Source organism: Pipra filicauda, unplaced genomic scaffold (genome assembly GCF_003945595.2).
Source record: "Pipra filicauda isolate LSUMZ 115617 unplaced genomic scaffold, ASM394559v2 scaffold94_size2452230_pilon, whole genome shotgun sequence".
In the NCBI taxonomy this organism is placed as follows: Eukaryota; Metazoa; Chordata; class Aves; order Passeriformes; family Pipridae; genus Pipra; species Pipra filicauda.
This window is the reverse complement of record NW_024105142.1, coordinates 1659654-1679638: the sequence shown is the minus strand read 5'-3', so window position 1 is coordinate 1679638 and position 19985 is coordinate 1659654. Positions and strand designations below refer to the sequence as shown.

The 19985-nt window shown below is 42.2% G+C and overlaps 1 protein-coding gene across 1 annotated transcript in view; it reads left to right on the top strand.

Moving 5' to 3' along the window:
• The window catches only part of ADARB2 (adenosine deaminase RNA specific B2 (inactive)), a 300863-nt gene that overhangs the window by 264228 nt on the left and 16650 nt on the right, over positions 1–19985 (top strand). Inside the window, exons 6-7 of the mRNA XM_039391362.1 lie at positions 1955–2106; positions 18221–18389. Coding sequence (XP_039247296.1) covers positions 1955–2106; positions 18221–18389 — 321 coding nt within the window. The remainder of the gene's footprint in view (positions 1–1954; positions 2107–18220; positions 18390–19985) is intronic.

Sequence of the window (19985 nt, the reverse complement as noted above, 5' to 3'; positions counted from 1 at the left end):
AACCATCCCGAAGGCAGGTCAGGACCATATGTGATACAAAGAATCTCGGCCTCCTGGAGGAAAGAGTCCTCCAGCCCTGCCATCTATTTTTAGAGCAGCTGTCTATCACCCAACCTGTCAGCCACAATGGCCGCAGACCCTTCTTGGTACTCAGGGAGAGGTAAGAGAGCAAGGTTAATCAGTGAAAAACAATAACCAGTGAAAACAGAATGGGAGCTGATCACTAAACTCCTGAAATCCAGCCCAAAGCATGACTGCTCCAACCTTACATAGCAACTGTCTCTAAGTAATGCAAGCTGATTCTGCTGAGGTTTAACATAATAGTAGCAGGCATTTGGACGGCACAGCTTTGTATTCTCCTAGCTGATTTTGCAGTGAATTATTTAAAACTACCTGCAATTGCTCCAAAGTCCAAGCAGCAGGACTTATGGATATCTTATTCTTGTATTCTTAGGCATGTATCAGGGCATTCATATAATTAGTGCAGTTGGGAAATTCCACCACAGCCAATGGAAAATGAAGGAGCTGCATGTGGTGGCCCCAGCTCAGCAGCCAGTGTTGCTCCCTGTCCCTGACAGGCGAGCTAATGTGCCTGTAAATTCCTCCTGACAGCAAACGCATCCTGGCATCAAAAAATGACAAAACACCCAAACTATGGAAGAGTGACAGCCAAACAGCTTCAATAGCACAGAGGCTGCACTGGGAGAAAACAGGCAGAGGCAGCTTGGATTAAAGCCAAGGACTTGCTCAAAGGCTGAGTAGAAAGCACCCGTTTGCACTAACAGGAGGCAGAGACACCAGCAGAAATCTCCTTGGTTAGTGGGCTGTCCTCTAGTGAATTAAACGGGTAGGATCCCCGCTTATTAAGAGCATCCCAAGGATACCATTACCTGCAGGTGCTGTTCTGTTCAGAGATATTCCTACAAAAAGACCCTTGCATTTCTGAGGGAAGGACCAGGCCATCAGACAGAAAGGAGTCTCATCATAATTTCACTAATCACATTTTCACCTTCAGAATTGCAATCATGACCATCACCCAAATGTACATATTAGAGGCAGCTGCCTGTCAGAGAAATCACCCATATCTTCCCAAATGTAACCCATCAGAGGACCTGCACAGTGGCGAAGCCTTAATGCTCTGCTATTGCTGCAAACGGCAGGACTGGGAGGGTTTGGCCTCCTGGGCAGCTGTTGCTGATGGAATATGTGCACTGCGTCCCCATCTAGCTGCTGAACCACTGCGAAGATAAAAGCTTCAGCTTAATAAGTATCTCTTTCAACTCAGCTGAGAAAAGCTCACTCAAGTTTTGTCCTCGCTTCTCAGGATGGTTTTTGATTTCCAAAAATGCAGAGAGACCAAGAGGACGCAGCTGGCCTAGGTGGAGCACTTGTAGGTCACTCTGGTAGAATGGGGGAAAAGAGCAACACCTGGGGAGCAGGGAGGGCTGGCAGTGGTCATAAAATCTGGGTGCTTCATCAGAGGCCCTTTTTGGTGGAACATATAAACTCATATCTTGGCTGCAGTGACTGATGTCTAAACATGTGCCTCAGCATTGTGATGAGCAGAGCTGATGTGTTCACATGAGAGCCTAAGAGAACTTTTTCTCTTTTTATGCACCAGAACCACTTTAAAATCAATATGTTTATGCATCCCGCACATGTGAGGAAGGAGAGTTATCCTTCAAAAATCCACATGTTTTATCATTCAAATGTTTTCTAGGTAAGCTAGCCAAAAGCACTTTGGTGGTTTTGACCCCCTTTACACATTCCTTCACATGGAGAAGCTTATCGTTTTCCTCTTGTTGTCACTAGGCAAAATATATGATGCCAGGTGCTAATAAAAACAAACAAACAAGCAGAGGGAGAAAAGGAGAGAGAGAGAGAGAGAGAGAGCACAGAAATGTTTCTGATTTGGCATGTAACAAATGACCTGGAACCTCTTTTGTGATCATAGCAAACGGCGAGAAGACTGGGAGCGATCAATCTTCGTGCGATTAAAAGAAGGAGGCTACAGGCTGCGGGAGAACATCCTGTTCCATCTGTACGTGAGCACTTCACCCTGCGGAGATGCGCGCCTCAACTCCCCCTACGAAATCACAACCGACTGTAAGGAAAAAGCATCTTCCCTCTTCTTTTGGTGTGGGCTTTGTCTTTTTTTTTTTTTTTAAGATCAGTCTTCCTTTCTCTCTTTGTTTGCTGGCAGAAAGCATTTTGCTTGAGAGCAAAAACACTACTACGAGTTTTGGGGAGGGGGTGTGAGTGTCTGTAGAACACACCCCATCTGCTGGGGCAGCCAGGGTGTGCAGGGAAAATCAGAGCTGGGCAAGGCAGTGGGAGACTGCTCTGCACTCCTGAGGCTCAGTGGTTCTGCTAGGGAATACATCCCCAATAGCCTGCATTTCCTGCTAGGAGGTGCAACCCTAACAGTAAATAAATGCCTTTCTGTGATGAAAGAAATCCTTGAAGCCATGGCCATAGGCTGGGCTAGAGGATCGAGACTCTAGTTGGAGATGCATAGACTCTTCTCAGGGTTCACACAGTATGTGTAGTTTGAAGGGCTGCATCTACAATAAACCAGTGCTGTCCAGGCTGCAGCTGCTGGAGTAGAGTAATGAGATGGTATGATATGATAAGATGTGTTGTGATATGATGTGATACAGCACATGTGTAGTGTTGATTGATGGTCATACTCTCTCCAAATACTACCTGCACTTGCAGCAAATAATGTAAAAACCCTTATGGAAAGGATCCTTCCCAGGCCATCTTGCCTGTCAAATCAACTGCACAGTCACTGCATGGCAGATGGGCTAGTTGGAGTCCACCAGGTCAGCTTTGGAGTCCCTAGACCCATACCTATGGCATTTAAGCAAAAACACGTTTTTTCAGGGAATTTCACCTCTAGAGGTGATCCTGCAAATGAGGCAAATAAAACAAGTCTTGAGCCAGTGTGTGCCACCAACAGACCTGCAGGGCTTGTTGTCCATGAAGACACACCCCATTTCCACCACATGACCCGGCACTCTCACCTCATCGCTCCCCCAGACACGCATGTCCCTGTCATTGCCCTGCCATGGCAGAGGCATGTCCTTGTTGCATTCCCACTGCACCAGCTTTGCCCCTGCCTAGCCACAGGGAATGCCCCCAATAAGGGACAGGGGACTCCAGGGAGCTGTGGCTTTTTTATCACACATCTGTCACCCCATGATCAAATACACAAGGTGAAAGGTACACTCTTATCTCTGCCCTTAGGTATTGCTTCTCATACATGCATTTTACAGTGCTGCAAAACCCACAGTGCTGGATGCCAAATGTACACATGAGAAATAGTCCTTGCCCTGACTACCTTGAATGTGAAGCAGGCAAGAGAGAAGAAAAGATGGAGGAGGAAGCACAGGCATGGGAATGTAAAATTAGACAGAAGAATAGATGGAGGAGGAAGCACAGGCATGGGAATGTAAAATTAATCATCCAAGGTCACACAACGACCTCACCTCCTCACAGGCAAATCCATCAGATGGTGGTTTCACTCCTTTCTGAATTCGTATTTGTATAAGTTATTTATTAAGGATTAGGTATTATTCTGCCCAGACTGGAATCTTTTTTTCATATGTGAAACATGGGACAAGAAAGCAGAACTCGCCTATTCAGGAAGGAAATGCATTTCCTTGCCTAACATGATTTCTACATTCTATCAGCAGGGTTTATAAAATGAAGAAAAGCAACTAAATGCCTAAAAGGCAAAAAGCACATTGACAAATTCTTGATGAGGTAACAAAATGAGAAGACATAGCAACATCTTAAAAACAAAATTAAAAATAAAAAAGGGAGTGATTATGAATATCAAAAACCAATAGTGATTTTTGGCTTCCCACTTTATGGGTGTATCAAGAGATATCTAAAAAAGCTTTTTGTTTGGTTAAAGGCCCTCATGTTTTCCAGAAGGTAGGTTTCCTAGGTTGCTCTTTTCTTGACATCACAAGTGGAAGCACCAAAATCTGTACTTATTTTTAAAATGTGGTCCATTCTCAAGAACCTTTAAACAGCCTTCTCGTCAAAGGCTGTCCAGGCTCGATTCTGCTCGTCCATGCATGACAAAGCAGGTGCTTTGGGCAGCTGACAGCCAGTGTTGGCCATTGATAGGCAGCAGAACCCAGCCCTGCAGGTGAACGCTGCTTGACTCATGGATTGTTTCAAATAGCACATAAATCTCCCAGCTAATGAGGGAATGAGTCTTTAGATAACAATATATACAAGAAACTGTGTTTAAAAATATATACTCACCCCATACTTGACACACACAGTAAGCACTAAACTTGTATATAATCACAAAAATACTTTTTCTGTTGGTTATTACACCAACTATTGTCCTGATGCAGAAGCTGAGGCAGAAAGGGCTGTGTGGCTTAGCCAAGGTTACACAGTGATTCAGTAGTGTTACATCAGGTTTGTAATTCACTCTTTTAAGCATATCCCTCTACCTTTGTCCAGTGCTCTTAAAATAATTTACCACTGTGTAGAAAGCCATCCTGCCAAAAGCTGTCCTTCAGTGAGATAAGCATTTCGTTTTAGTTCACATTATCCCAGAGACATCTGGGAAGATAAGTATTTTATAATGTTTATCATTCAGATCTTTTCTTTTTTTTTTTTTCTAAAGAAATAACCTTTCTTTCATCCAGTAATGACAAGAAACTCCAGATGAATGCTGTTTCATTTCTTAAACAACAAAGAAGCCTCTCCTAGAGCTAGCACAGCCATCAAACGTTACTGATTATTCTCTAAAGATGCATTAACATTTAAAAACAGTGTCTCGCCATGTGGTTTCTGGTTTTGAGAAGGAATATGATAAGCCTTTATCAATATAAGAAGTGAGTAAAATCCACTTCTCAAATCTCCTTCCAAAAATTTCCTATTATCCACCGTGCCTTTCCAGCACCCTCAGGGAGGCCTCACATTTCCTTCTTATGAGCTTTGTTCTGGTAAGGGAGAGGTAAGCTAGCATGCATTTGAAACCCAGTTTACTTCTTACCAGATAGAGGAGGGTACAAAGTTAGTGGCATGTGTAAAGTCTGCCCTTCCCATGGTTCATGTGAACAGCTGCAATGCAGAAGAGAGGTCCAGGGAGCCCACGCCATGCCAGGTTCATGCAGGAAGACAGGAGATTAGGAACAAAGAGGTAAAATCTCACTTTGGTTTGCAGAGATGGCCTTCTTGGATCTGTCAGTAAGATGACTCGTTTGTTAATACCTCCTGAGGCAGCTCTAAAAGAGAGACAAAATCCAATTGGACCAGGGCTGCTATGAGCATGGAGGGGTTTTATATCTCTTTTTTGGTGCCTGCAAGTCAGGAGGTTGGAAAAAGTTACAGGGGGAACCAAGTGAAGTCAAAGCTTTGAAAGAATACACAATTTGAAAGAGTAGGGGAGAAGGTTGAGAGGAGAGGGGCAGGAGCTGGCTGGTGAGAGCAGGAGAGGAGACCAGTCAGGGTCGGTGGTGTTGCAGGAATAGGAGGCTGGGAAATGCCAGAGGAGTTTCAGACGTTTGTGAGAGTTTTTACAGGTTTGTTCTGGCTCATTCTCTCCAGTCAGTCTCCTTCCCAAGAATTTTTTCAGCATTTTCCAAGGTCAACCTCAAGGTCATAGCACAGCTATATGGCAAAAAGGCAGCATGTTCACAGTGTTCTCACACACTCAGCTTCTGCCCCTGCTTCAGTTAAGTGCTGCAGGACAGAAAGCCTGGCACATCTCCCTTTCTGGTACCTTCTCCCTTTGTGTACATCTGAGCCAGGTGTTCCTGGATTTCTGACTTCTTCCAAGGACGGTATCATGGCACCAAGTTAACACGGGTTTCCTGAAGGTTCTAAGGGGGCTGATGTTTCCCATTACAGCATACATGCTCCAGCTCATGAGGTGGAGCCCTGGGGGCAGCTAGCCCTGTAGTATTTGTTTCATATTTTACACTTTCTCCTGAATCTAGGTCAAGCCACAGAATAATCAAGCCCTTGATTTGCTAAAGCACCTTCCTAGCTAATTTAGTGGTTCTTGACTCATTGGCTTTTTTTAAGCCTCTTGAAAAGCAAAATGAATTGCTTGAAAAACTGAGCTAAAAAGCCCTCTGCTTCCCCACTCCTCCTTCTCTGGCAGGATTTTACCTCATTGTCCATCTTTTTTCTAGAGATGCACTCTCTCTTTTTCACTACATGAATTGCCAAAGAGACAAACAGAGTCTGCCCCAGGGCTTGTCTCAGTTCTTCTCCCCTGGGCTGCTTTTCTATCTCTTGCTAACATGCTGTATTGCCTTGTACCATTGACTCCTTGATAGCCCAGCTCCTGTTTTATCCCACACTCCCTTTAGGTCTGAAACACACCATTGCATCTGCTCCACATGGGGTCTTCCTCCTGCTTGTCTATTAACCTACAGCTGTGCTGAAGCTCTCATGCACACACATTTGACAGAGCTCTCATCTAAGCAGGATCCACTTGCAACCACGTGAGCCAGATCATTGCCTTAGTAGGTGATGTGATGAGATGTGCACTGCGGTTTTCAGAGAGTTGGGAAGCTGAAGAGTACCCAGGAAAACAAGTTTGTGCTCTCTATTTCAAGTGTGCTTTCACTGTGCAAACCTGTGCTTTCCCTGCTTGCGACCCGGCTGCTGGATTTTCTATTCCATTCTCAGAAAACATGCTCTCTGTTAACCCCCAAATCCAGGGCTGCCTTGAAGGGTTGCCCTGCTCACACCAGTAACTCAGCACTCTGTGTTCAGATGGGGCTGACCCAGAATTGCATCACTGTATGATCCTCAGATCAGATAACCTGAGCAGACTGGATGGACAGGGCCAGATTCAAACTGAGGCCATCTAAGCAGCCTCCAAGAGATGGACACAAATGATCTCCCACAACTGTCAGGAGACTGTCAACCCCAGAGCCCAGAATTCAGGGTCCTGTAGGCAGCTATCAGGATGGAAATACAATGGGGATGTTTATGGCAGCAACTGAGCTAGTATTATTCCCAAAACCATTGGGTTTGTTGAACATCTCTGGATTTGCAAGGGAAAGAAATCTTTGCCTTCCTTTTGTCAGTCCCATATTTTGTTTAAATGGACAAATTATGTTCTCATGAGTAGATAGTAAAGGGGGAAAGCATTTCAAGAAGAACCATCTAGTTAACTTAGGGAGCTGAAAAGAAATTAGATATATGTAACTACAAAAAAAAAAACAGGTTCTAACAGATTGATATACTTCCCTGTTGCAAAAATCAAGGGTAACCATAGGTCATCCCTTGGACTTGGACACTATTATTTTTTTCCATTGTACGAATGCTCCTGGGTATCACATCTCTCTGTCACAACTGTTGGCCTGCTGCAGCTTGGGAAACCATCTTGGAAATTCGTAGCTATTCACTGCATGGAGCACCTTCCTCCTAGGCTGTAAAGTTGATTTTATGCTGATGAATGGCCCGTCTGTGGAACTGGGATGAAGGTGCATTATTTTCCTATTTTTCATATGACTGAGCAGAACAATACCTCGGGGGATCTCAGAACAAAATTATCACAGAGAGCCATGCCCAGAAGTAACACGAAAGAAAAAAAAAATGCATGCAACACTGTAGGCTGTCGTGCTGAATACTGCCTCGGGAGAAATAATCCTAGTGCTGGATGAATTATTGCGGTCAGCCCAGATCGCTTTGTCATGTAAAGGATGCTGCAGAAATTGCAGATACAGCACGAGGCTGTTGGATTACTTCAGGGGCTAGGGAATTGGTTTTAAAGAAAGTGGAAGGAAATTGTCCTTTCACTTCATCAAGGCTGGACTGGGATGTATACAAAAGGTTTGGGTTCAGGTGTAAACCCTTTGTCAGACTCCTTTAAGACCAAGTTCTGTGGAAGCAATGGCCCCTTCCTGCTTGTGCTGCTGACACAACCTCAATTTTCCTAAGTAAATACAAGGGGAATGAAACTATATTCTACAGTTAACTACAAGCTGGTCTGTCAAGAGGCTGTGTCCCTTCTCAGGACTGTTAGCAGGCATTGGTTTTATATGTAATTGCTCTGTTTTCTAACTCAGTCCTCCCAGGCTGCTGAAATGCTGTTTCAGTGTGACTGCTTTCACTCAAATTAACTTGGTAGGGAAAGAATGGTCACAGGACAGTAGTCTCTGGTGAATTCGTTTCACCACTTACACACATCACCACATTGTGGCTGGGAGCAGAGGTGAAGTGTGCTCCTGCCAGGATGGGCAAAGAGGACAGCAGAGTCCAGTCTGGATGTAATGGTCCTCTGTCCCCCCAAGCACTGCGGGTCTGAGTAATGGTTGGATTTAGCTCAGGGCTTCCCAGGTGTGGAGGTGGTACTGCATGTAGCCAAGCTCAAAGATTTCTTCCCAGCATCTAAAATAAGTCCACACTGGGACTGCGGGGGAGCCGCCTTCTTCTGGGGAAGGTGGACAAAGGGATCTCGGGAGAAGGAAGTGTGGCTGAGAGGAATCAGTGGGACTCTGGAACAGGAGGGCCACAGCAACGATGGAAAAGTTTGAGGGAAGGTGGGTCTGTGATGTTCAGCTATGATAAGGAAGTGGGCGAGAGACAGCAACATAAAGCCTGTGTGGGGACTCTTCAAGATGGGTGGAGCTCCTCTGCTTCTTCCAATGCACAACACCCACACAGGACCTGCAGGCACTGGTTTGAGCCATCTCCAGCACTGCAAGAAGCTTTTCCTCCCCCAGCATCTCCTACTCACTCTCTGCTCATCGAGGGCTGCAGAGAAGATAGAGAATGGAAAAGGGTGGAAAAGATTCATGTCAGGGGTACTAGAATGAATAGAGATGGTGACTGGGCCAAGCTCTTGGCTGTGAACCCTGGAGCCCTTCTGATGCCTCCTGAGGGGAAAGCTGCAGAAGCAGCAGCTGTTGCATCTCAGTGCTCAGATGTACCCATTGCTCAGAGTAGCAGTGCCAGAAGGTCTGGAAAACCCATCAGTTTGGATAATCCAAAGGAGAGGTCCGAGGCCCTACATGGCCAGCCCTGATAAACCTTTTGCCAGTCACTAGGGTCAGCTCCAGCCCCTAAACCTGACAGAGAGACCAGCAGTCTCCAGGCTTAGGAGAGCTATGAAAGCACTTACAGTTTTATTCTGGAATACACCTCAGAAAGAGGCTCTCATTTTGCTACATTGAAAGTCCTGAAGCTTTCAGTGCCAATTAATCAACCTGTGAAAGTTGCTCTTGCTTTATATTCCATTATTAATCTCCACTAGGTTGGGTAGTTAGGTTTTTAGTGGAGTTTTGCTAAAACTGACTAGTAAATAACCACTTCATGGACAATTTTCAGGTCTCAAAATACTGACTGGCTGGAAAGAAAGCAAAACCTCTCAGGCAATTTTTTTTTAAAAAATAATTGTGTGAAACTGGGATCTCATCTTTCATGTCTCCTGGTCATCAGCACAGTAACAAGGGGTAGAAAAACCCTATTTCATTTCCTCTCGTGCCTAGTTCAGGGTGAGCTTTTTCATTCAAGGCCACTTAGAATCAAATAAAAACTTGAATCTGTGTCTCCCAAGTCGTGGATCAGTGAATTCCCTATCAGCTGAGCTAGACAGCTCCCTTTCTTCAGTCTCTGTTATAAAACTTTGTCAGAACTGACACATCATGAGAAAACCCTTTGCCTTTGACAATGCATTGAAAATGTCCCAATTCCTTCTGCTTGTGATATTCTTGGATGCTTTTGCTTTATTTGGGTTTTGTTGTTTCATGGGGAGTTTTAAAGTAGAAAATAAGATTTTTAGAAGTATATGTCAGTGCAGGAAAAGAGAAAGAATATGCTGAAAAGTATGGATTGCTGAGAGCCAGCACTGGCCACATCTTAGAAAAGCTTTCATATAAAGCAAAATGTGTTTGCTAGGATTCAGAAAAACAGGTTTCCACAGCTATAATCAGATCCTAATTTTAACAGAATGCTTGAATCGCCAAAGGGCATTGCACTGTATTTATTGATTCTGCTTTGTTATGGGGTTTGCAGCTTTGTAAAACACTGCATTTGGATGCAATGTGCAGATGTGATAAAAAGGCTACATTAATCAGCAAAAGACCATGCCTGAGAAGTTTTCAGAATAATAGTAGAATATTTCACTGAGAAAAGCTCTTTGTCCCTGAATTTGTCCAGGACAAGGAATAGTCATGTCTGAGGTTCTCCAAGGTCCTCTGCAGCAGGGACAAAGAGACAACATGCTCCTGGATATGGCTTCCTCCTTTCCACCCCCAACATCCCATAGCCTGCTACAGATATGCACCTACTGAAGGCACATATTTTGTGTGGAAAATATCAAATCGTAGTGCAGAAAAATCTCTGTAGGCAAAAACTACACCCACTCGGATCTAATTTAGTCTAATTTACCCTTCCACTGAGTTGGAATCACAGGTAAAATTCATGAGCTGAGTTTTATAAAGGTTTTCAGGCAACTCCAGGTCCAGTTAAGATCTCTGTGAGACTTCTGGAAGTCCCTAGACTCCTGGGGAATTTCTCAGATTCTTAGGAGAAAAATCTGAAGACATCTGCATAAAAGCATCAAACAATTTAATTCTAACTAGGACTCTGCTAGCTGCCTTCTCTAGTCAGCCTTGAGCAACTCACCTCATCCTGGTAATTTCTATTTCCATCCTTTTAAAATGGGAATAAAAGGTATCCAGCTATCACAGCTCTGAGAATGGGTAATTAATGCTCAGAGTAGAATATTGAAATGGAAAGTACTATATATTCTAAGCACTATTATAACATTGTTCAGAATAATTTAGTAACTATAATCTATAGATTTTTAAGCCCAGCAGGGACCATTTCCTGATGAACTAGGTTTAATTTCTTCAGCCAGACACCATAGGACTCTACAGCTCCTCCAGAAGCTGAACTAGAATATATCATCAGATGCAACTAGATGCATCAGGAACCACAGCCTCTCTAGACTCATACCAACCATATGGTGGCTGAAAAGTATTGACAGATTGAAGTTGTTTCTGTCTCATGGTGTTCATTTTCTGGTTTCATATTTCATTGACTTCTTTCACAACATTTTTCTTAAATCACTCTTGAAGATTTCAATTTCACATAAACAACAAAATCCCAAAGCCACATGAATAACAGCATGTTTTGTTGATAAAAGAAAGAGGGTTATGATGAATAACACATTCTCTTTATGTTTGTGTAAACTTTTTGATTAAAACATGGCAGAGGAGAGAATTGTCACCAAATGGGCAATTCCAGTGATCTTGATACATTTTTCACACAAACTATTTTTAAAAGACAAAGCCTAACTTTAAGAGAAAACATTTTTCATTAACAAAAAAAAAGTACAGCGATGCATAGCTTAGGACACAGGTGAACAGCTGGTGCCCTGTGGCCTCCAACTGATGCAGGATGTCTCTCTCCACATGGAGCCTCCAGCCACTGCCCTGGCTTTGATTAGCTGCTGACCTGGGAACCAGCAGCATCTCTCTACTCTGTCAAAGATGAGCTGGTCATTGCTGGAGACCAGCTAATATGCCTTTGTGACTGGTGACAAGGCTTATGAAAGCTTCAGAGGCAGAAGTCTTCTCCATTACAGAGTTCACAGCACCTGTGCAGCCCTTTGCCAGATCTCCAGACTTTCCTCTGTGGGAGCAGCTGCACTTCCAAAGCAGTGGCATGGCATATCTGATTTTAGATGAGAGGAGCAATTAGTAATTAAAAATAATCATCTTGAAGTGTTTGAGTTGCACTTTCCTTGATTGCCACATGCACAGAATCTTAATTCCACTGATAAATCTTCTACTTTTGGCTTCAACATATTAATGCTTTTCTACTCCAGAGAAGGCTGGAGTCCACAGCCTGGATTTGTGGGTGGCACAAAGGTTCTCCCTGATGCCTGACCCAGTATGCTCATTCCTCCTTGCCTAGAACAGTTATTTATAACTCTTATATGAAGCTGTGCATGACTTTGCTGCCAACACATGATTTTAATGTGAATTTTAACTAGTTACTCACGTTTGAATCCCAGGATTCCTCAAAGACAGACATTATAGAAAACCTATTTGTAGGGTACATGTTTTGAGCTATTTCTTAGATCTTTTTTTTTTGTCCCCTGAAGTGATTAAAGCTTGCTGGGAGTCCAGGGCTTACTTAGAAGTTAGTCCAGTGGTAAAATGGGTTTCATGTGTTAAAGTGTCATTCTCTACTCTAGCAGTTAACTCAATAAAGGTATTTTGGCACTTCTCCCTAGGATGAGCTTTCAATACTTTCATATTAGTCTACAAAAATAATAAAAATTCACGATAAATTACTGTGTCATCTGAACAGATGAAATTTTACCCCTCAGTGATCATATATGGAAGTATTTTGATGGACCAAAATGGAGAGTTTTCATAAAAAACACCACTGACATGCTTTAACATGTTGGAATTGCCTTCTTACACCTTCCTACAGTTACTGTCTCTAACACCACAGTTCAATCCAAAAATCATAATTTAATTAATAGGTACTTAAAACAGATGAGGACAAATAATGCAGTCATTTCCTTTATGTTCTTTTGGATTCAAACCTCAAATTTTTCCCTTCATTGGTTCTTCTGGATTAAATGCCACATATTGATAACCTATGAATGGAAAAATTGCTTTTGCTTTTACACCTTGTCAGTACATCACTTGAAACTATTGGCAGATGAAAAATTATGGAAGAAGTAGAAAGAGTGAAAACTGTTATTTGAAGATTAAGAATAGATTGAAGATAAAGAGAAAGAATAATATACCAAAGGTAACATCATTTATCAGATGGCAGATTTTATCAAGGTAAGGACTGCTGTCAAAAGACAGTATTTCAGAAAGGAAAGATGCAGGAAGGAGAGAAAAGGTAAAGAAGTTCAATTTCAATTGTTAATTTCAGTTCAAAAAATTACAGGTATCCCAGGTTTTGTGACATTCTCGGATGAAGTATATATTCAGCATTTATATTTGTATATAGGGCCTAATGATAAGGTCCAACATGTCAATCTGAACTGAACTCTGCTACAACATGGTAGGCAGCACATGACTCTGGGAGCAGGCAAATCCCTCCTGGGACTGCATTCAGATGCAATAGACCTCATGGCTTATATTTAAAAGTCTCATCTAGACTTTAAGGGATTCATCTCAACATAGTTTTAACCCATTTAACCTGTGCAAGACAGGTGCTTGTGTTCCCTCCTGGGAAGGACACATCCCTGCACTCACCACAGAGGCAGCTCCGCAGACTCTCAGACAAGGCCACTGCTTTTCCCTTCCAGCCCTCGGTGTGATGAATCCTACCCTCAGAAGCCACAATTCAGCTTTGCATGAATTTGTGAGATTGCCTATTCTTTTTTCCTTAAATTCAGGCTTCTTTCAGAATACCCCTAAAGTTTCTTGCTTCCAAACCTGGCCCATGGCATTTTAGGCTGGCTCTGTGCTGGTCACTAAGCACAGCACAGCAGTGATTTATCTGACCAGCCAGCCCTCCCAGCAGAGGAGACACATCCAAAGTGTTTGCTGTGCCATGATTCTCACTTCAACACCTCCAGAAACAGTAATATTGTACATTTATTCAGCACCTGGTTGAGGAAAGAGCATCTCTAATAACCACCAAAATACAAAGGCAGTCAGATGTTAGCATTCTTCTTTCCACCCCTTTATCTCAAACTGCTCTAAGGATGCTTTATAAACCATGCTGAGGGATGGAGGGTCAACCACGGAAAAAAAAATGCAAGATAGGCTGTTTTATTTCTTCCTTCCTGAGAAGAGAGCAGCCTCCATTGAAGCGGGGAAACAGAAAATGAACATCTGAGGCAGTCATGCAAAATTTCAGACAGAGTGTGATTCTGTTTAATCACCTTCCATTTCCTCTTCACTCTTTAACTAAATAATAAATATGGAGTGGTTTTTTTCATTACCATGTAAGCCATAACTGGTCCTGGAGAAAATAACAAAAATAAGGGGTGAGCCTTGAAATCAGTGGGTTTCACTGATTTTAAATACAAGGCACCTGTGTACATTTCTAATCCAATAATTAATAATCCAGCACCTTTTTATCTTAGGAACTCTCAGGAGTAATTTCCACATCTGAGTGTAGCACACATCGTAAATCCACTCCAAATGATTTTCAAATTTGTCCTTTCCAATTCCGGCTTGAATTGACATTTTGTTCTGGTTGAAGTGGCATCCACAGACACCTTCTCCCCTGCAATTAGCTGAGATTAAGCAGTTGGAGAACCAGCACAGCAAAGATCAGAAGTGCTTATAGTCACTGATGCTTTGATCGTACTGAACAGCAGAACAGCGGTAGGCTGTAGTTTGTGACTTTAAAATGTATAAATAAATACATTTCTGAGACTGCTTTAAAATTATCCATAGCAGGTTGTGCCAGAAAGTGGACTGCATTTTTTACTGCTGTCATGCAGTTTATGTGCTGGACTCTGTCTGCAGTTTCAGTGCAATACTCACAGAGCCTCATCTTTTCCTTTGTTCAATATTTATATCTTCCTGTGCTACTTAACAACAAGCTAAAAAAGAACTCAGTGTGTTCCAACTGCGGATCTGGATTTATTTAATCATTGGCAATCTGAAAGTGTTCAGAGCTTTGGGTTATTAGTGTTTTATATAAATGCCACAGATAATCTTTTGGAGCATGCGTGCCAACTATCCCAGCGATGTGAGCAACCTGAGACAGGCTGTACTGCACGAGGTTTTAATCACACCCTATTTGTTGAATTTAATAGCAGCTGAGCAGCTAAAACCCCTTATCAGAACTGTGGAAGTGTATGCTGGGGTGAGTGGACACTGGCCACAGCTGCCTGAATCCTATCAGCCAACGCCCTCTGCTCGGATGCACCCTGGGCAGAGCGTGCATGACAGGGAGCAAAGTTTGACACTGAGTTAATATGATAATTCGGAAACTGAGATTATCAGTGCACTTGCACACACTTCCTTGATGCTTTTAAAAACTTTTTTGTTCAGTTTTTGGTACTTGCAGGCCAGGCCCAGAATGCTGTAAGAACCACCATACATGGAGTACTTTGGCTTTTATACTTCCTTTGGTCCTGAGGGAAACTGAGAAGATCAGATAGACAAATGAAAAATTAAATAAGCAGACTCCCCCATCAAACTCACTGAAGTCTTTCAGATTCCTCTCCCCCAAAATTTTTGGCTTTAAATTCTCCAAGTGCTCAAAAGTTGTTTGCAGGGCTGCTGCTATTTCTTCTCCTGAACTGGTTCCTCATCTCTGTCAGCATATTGTGGGATGCTTTGCCCCTCACTTAGGTAACATTTATATAGTGAAATCAAAGTTATGTAAATGATGGGCTGCTCATATTATACTGCAATGAGTAGAATTCCCTAACAGTTACATGTCCTTTTTCATGTATGTGAAATGTGTGTGTATCAACATGGTGAACTGCCCAAAAAAAAGAGCAATCTAGGACATCAAGGCAGCTACAGGGGAGGGTCAGAGCAGGAGTGAGGAAGTGAGAAGAATGTAGAGAGATGGGAAATGGAGACAGAAAAGTGTAACAAGAGAAAATATTTTTCTTTTAAAAAAATGGAGAAAGAAACACTAAAAATTCATTTTATCCTGGGGGATTTCCAGCAGGCAGACTCCTGTGGTAGATCTTTACTGAAAGAATAGCATCTGTTTTTCATAAATAGCTGTTGAGCAGTACCTTTAAATGAATTTGCATAAGAAGAAAGCATCATTATCTTCATTATACCTGTGGGAAAGCTTAGGAAAAGAGAACTGATTTGCTTAAAGTCAAACTTTCTACCAGACAAAACAGCAATAGCCTCTTGAGTCACTCTTCACTGCTTCCCTGGCAGAGATCTAGCTCTGCCCTGCCATCGGTTTGCAGGATGTGCAGATAAAGGCAAAATGGTTGTGTTATACATTTCTCACTCTTGCTCAGCCAGATGTGTTTGCTAAGCAGAAGTGATCACTCTCTACTTTTGTTGTCCAAATTTCATGCTACCTTTTCGAAGACTCTGTGGTTTAATAATAAAAAATGCTGCTCACCACTGTTTCAAGTTTTTAAAAAATGTTTCCCCACAGAGTCTCAAGAAAAATATGGACCAGTTCCCAGATAACTAATTCTGTCCAAAGAGCATCCTCTGAATGATACTGCAGTAAGCACCCCAGACAAGAGGGATATAGAAAGGATCAACACACACGGCCATGAAAGTGGTTTCCTGACGGTGTTGGTACAACCAGGAATTTTGAGAGTAGAGGGATCTAAGACATTTGTGAGACTTTGGCATTTTTGCTTACTGATTTTTTTATTTGCCCATTGGTTCTTCCCAGTTTACCTCATAACTGAAGTTTGAAAATCCACAATACTTCAAGTCTTGTGGTTACTGCAACGTCTCAGTTTGTAAGGTACTCTCTGACAGCTGGGCACAAGGCCCCTCCACATCCCCTACTGGGACATGGCTGCTGATGGAGATGGCAGTGGAACAACAACTCTTCCTCAAACTCAGATCCCATAGCAGCACAAACAAACCCTACAGTATCTGCAAATATTTTGGAAATGATGGAGCCTGAGTTTAGGTGGAAAGCAGTTTGGGCCATGGCCAACCAATCTATTTGATATCTGGTCCAGCCCCCTACTGGCACGCACACCCCCATCTTAAATTTAAAAAAATCAGGAAGGAAGTGAAGAGGCAATGATCAACTGGTGGGGGCCCTGCTGCCCGTCTGCTGGCAGGACACAGCTGACTCTGCTGTTCTACATATGTTTGCTGCCTCTGCTAATCCCAACAGGCTGAAGCAATTTATTTTTCCATTCCCTTTTTGCAAACCATCCATTGGCAGCAGCCAAAGTCAATCCATTGCTTCCATCAGAGCTCACAGCACAGACAATAGCCATACAAAGCAAAGACAGTACAAAGATGACAGAGGGAAGGAGTGGGTGGCTGGGGATCATGCACAGAGACACCTGCTCGTGGCCAGAGGTTCCATCAGCCCCCTCTGACACACTGGTGTTACTCAGTGCCAGGAATGCAAGCAGCCCCGTGGGCCACCGAGGAGCATCACCTTTAACTGAGGAGCATCACCTTCACATGCAGAAACCTTCTGGTACAGCTGAGGGGGAAGGCATGGAAAAATACACTGAACGGCTGGAAATGTGGGCAAAAGCCTCAGGTCTGTAGAAGCAGATCTCCTTTTCCTCAAGCACACAGAAAAGGCCATCATGTACTGTCTTGCATTATTTTCCTTTGGGCTAGAGGGAAACTGAAAGGTCTGCTTCAGGGAGAAGTTGTCCTCCAGTGAAATCCTCTGAGGCTAAGGTGGTGAGCAGACCCATTGAATTTCCTCACTGTTCCTTGTTGTTTTCTTAAAATCCAAATACCCAGGGGTAAAGTAGCAGTGTAAGGAGGGTAAGAGTGATTTTGATCATGAACTTCAGTTTTTCTCTTTTCATAATAATGAAGGTGAAGTGCTTTTGAAATGTCATTATCTTCTATACTTACTGCATATCTGCAGGACTCAGTTCCTTGCAGAGCAGGACAAGTGCATAAGCTGCCCTGTGACATCCCAGAGGTAGCTGCCTTGCACTCAAATATATAATATCACTGAAGTGATAAAAGGTATGACACAAGGCAGGAGGGTACATCATTTCAGGTAGACTGCAGAAGGTATTTCAGCGAGCAGTGAATAACTAGCAAGTTTTGATTTGCTTTTGATCCAGAGTATAAACCTTTATCTTTTCAGAATTTTCAAAGAAATTTTGTGATAAAAAATCAAAACCTCAGTTCTGAAATTATTCAGGAAATGTCACTGATTATCGCAGTGGAGTATTGGGCTGGTCGGCATCATGCAGCTGAGTCTTTGATGACACTCATTGAACCAAGCTTTTCCAAATATTACCCCATCACAGATCACTCCTAAACCAAGAAATTGTACTGATTCTTTAAAAAACAAAGCTTCTCTGTTCTTTTTAAACATATAAGGGAAATAGAAGGGGAATGTGAGCTCTGCGTGTGCTGTGTGTAAGTTTTAATTGATGTGAAAAGACAACCATGTTAGGGAGCACCTTCTTTTCTGCACTGTGCTGCTTTCATGGGCCGTAATCTCATCTAATTTTGCATCCAATTTAAAGGACCTCCACAGGTGGTTCTGCAAATGCAAGCTATGGCATGAACACAGTCTCTCAGGTTCTCTCTAAAAAATATTTAATTACTGTCACTCCTGTGTTTATTTTGCGCAGTGAACAGCAGCAAGCACATAGTGAGAAAATACCGTGGGCACCTCCGAACAAAGATCGAGTCTGGGGAAGGAACCATACCTGTGCGGTGTCACAACGCAGCTCAGACGTGGGACGGGGTGTTGCTGGGAGAGCAGCTCATCACCATGTCCTGTACAGACAAAATCGCCAGGTACGTGACACATCATACAAAAGTCTTTACGTGTGGAAATGAAGTTTGATGCCAAAGAGGACTGTGGAGACTGGTGGGGAATATCTAGAAGGTGCTGACAAGCCCTGTGGAAACAAAAACCTCCTTTGTATGCAAAAACAGACCACATAAACAGGACGGAATGTAAATAGGACATTTTCCCAAATTCTCTGTGGGTCGTTAGTCGCTTATTACAGTGTGACAAAAATATAAACTGTCTTTGCAGCTTTTTTTGCCAATAGAATTTCACTGTGCAAATAAAATATGTCCAACTCTGCTGTTCTTGGATCATTTACCCCAAAACTTGCAAACCAACCATCACACAGATAAACGCAGCTCGTTTGTACCCAATTGGATAAAGTGTCCTAAAAGCTGCTAGGAATATTCCTATTATTTCAAATGTCATTGCAGAACTCTCATGTCACAGCCCCCTCTGCAAGTTTCTGTTCTGTCCTGTAAATACAACACATATTTATGTAAATAATTTCCATACAATAAATATTTCATAATTATTCCATGGTGGCACATAAAATGTAGATACATTCCCCATTGTCAACTTAGGATGCTAGCTAATGGTAAATGATGGCTATCATAAACCGAAATAAAAGTGTGTGCTCCTGGATGTTTACTTATTGTACTATTAGTATATATCTATACATGCATGCATACTTATGCTCATAATTATATATATATTAAGTGCAGTAACCATAGATGTTTACATGATCTGCATGTAAAATATATCAAATTATAGCTATAAAAATGTAAATGCTATGATCAAATTCTCTGCTGAAATATCACGCCTAAAGAATTCAGTTAAATCATATCAGCCAAGAATTTGGCCCAATTACTAAAGGCCAATATAAACATAATCTTTTAAAAAAGTATAAATCTTTTGTGTAATGCAAATGCATAAATTCTGCTCTTTGCTTTAACTGGATGACCTACTGAAGCTAAATTAGTCTGTCAGCTTAGCAATGCCTGCCATTTTGGCATAAAAATATAGGAGCAAACCAACAAATGGAAATACTACCACAATCACAAAATCCACCCTCTGCTAAGTGTAATCATCACAACTGTTATGTTTAAATGAAAGATAAAGAGCTACTTCTGCTGTAATGTTTTCATTTATTCATAAGGAGATAACAGGAAACCCAAACTGTATTCAGTGGGTGTCCTGCACTGGATTTAAGTGCAGCTGGGTTTTCCAAATTCAGAATCATATGGACTCAAAAAACTAAACAAATTTAAGTTCAAGAACAGAAATACTGCATTCTCTGTGGTTTTGAATTACATTAGCTAGTGAATTATATATGAGCTTTGCAAACACTAATACATTTGCTGTTGATGGGGATGGTGACAATAATGCACAGTCTCAGGAGCTGGGTTTTCTCCAAGCACATCTGCTAAGAACTTTCAGTGAATCCTTTCCTTGTTGCCACACATCTGAACAGTATTAAAGCTGTGAAGAAAAAAAGAATCTGCACAAAGATTTTGCAAGATAAAAAAAAAAATCTCACAGCTCTCATCATTAATATTATTATTTCATAATTGTACAAATTACTGCAATTTTTATTATTT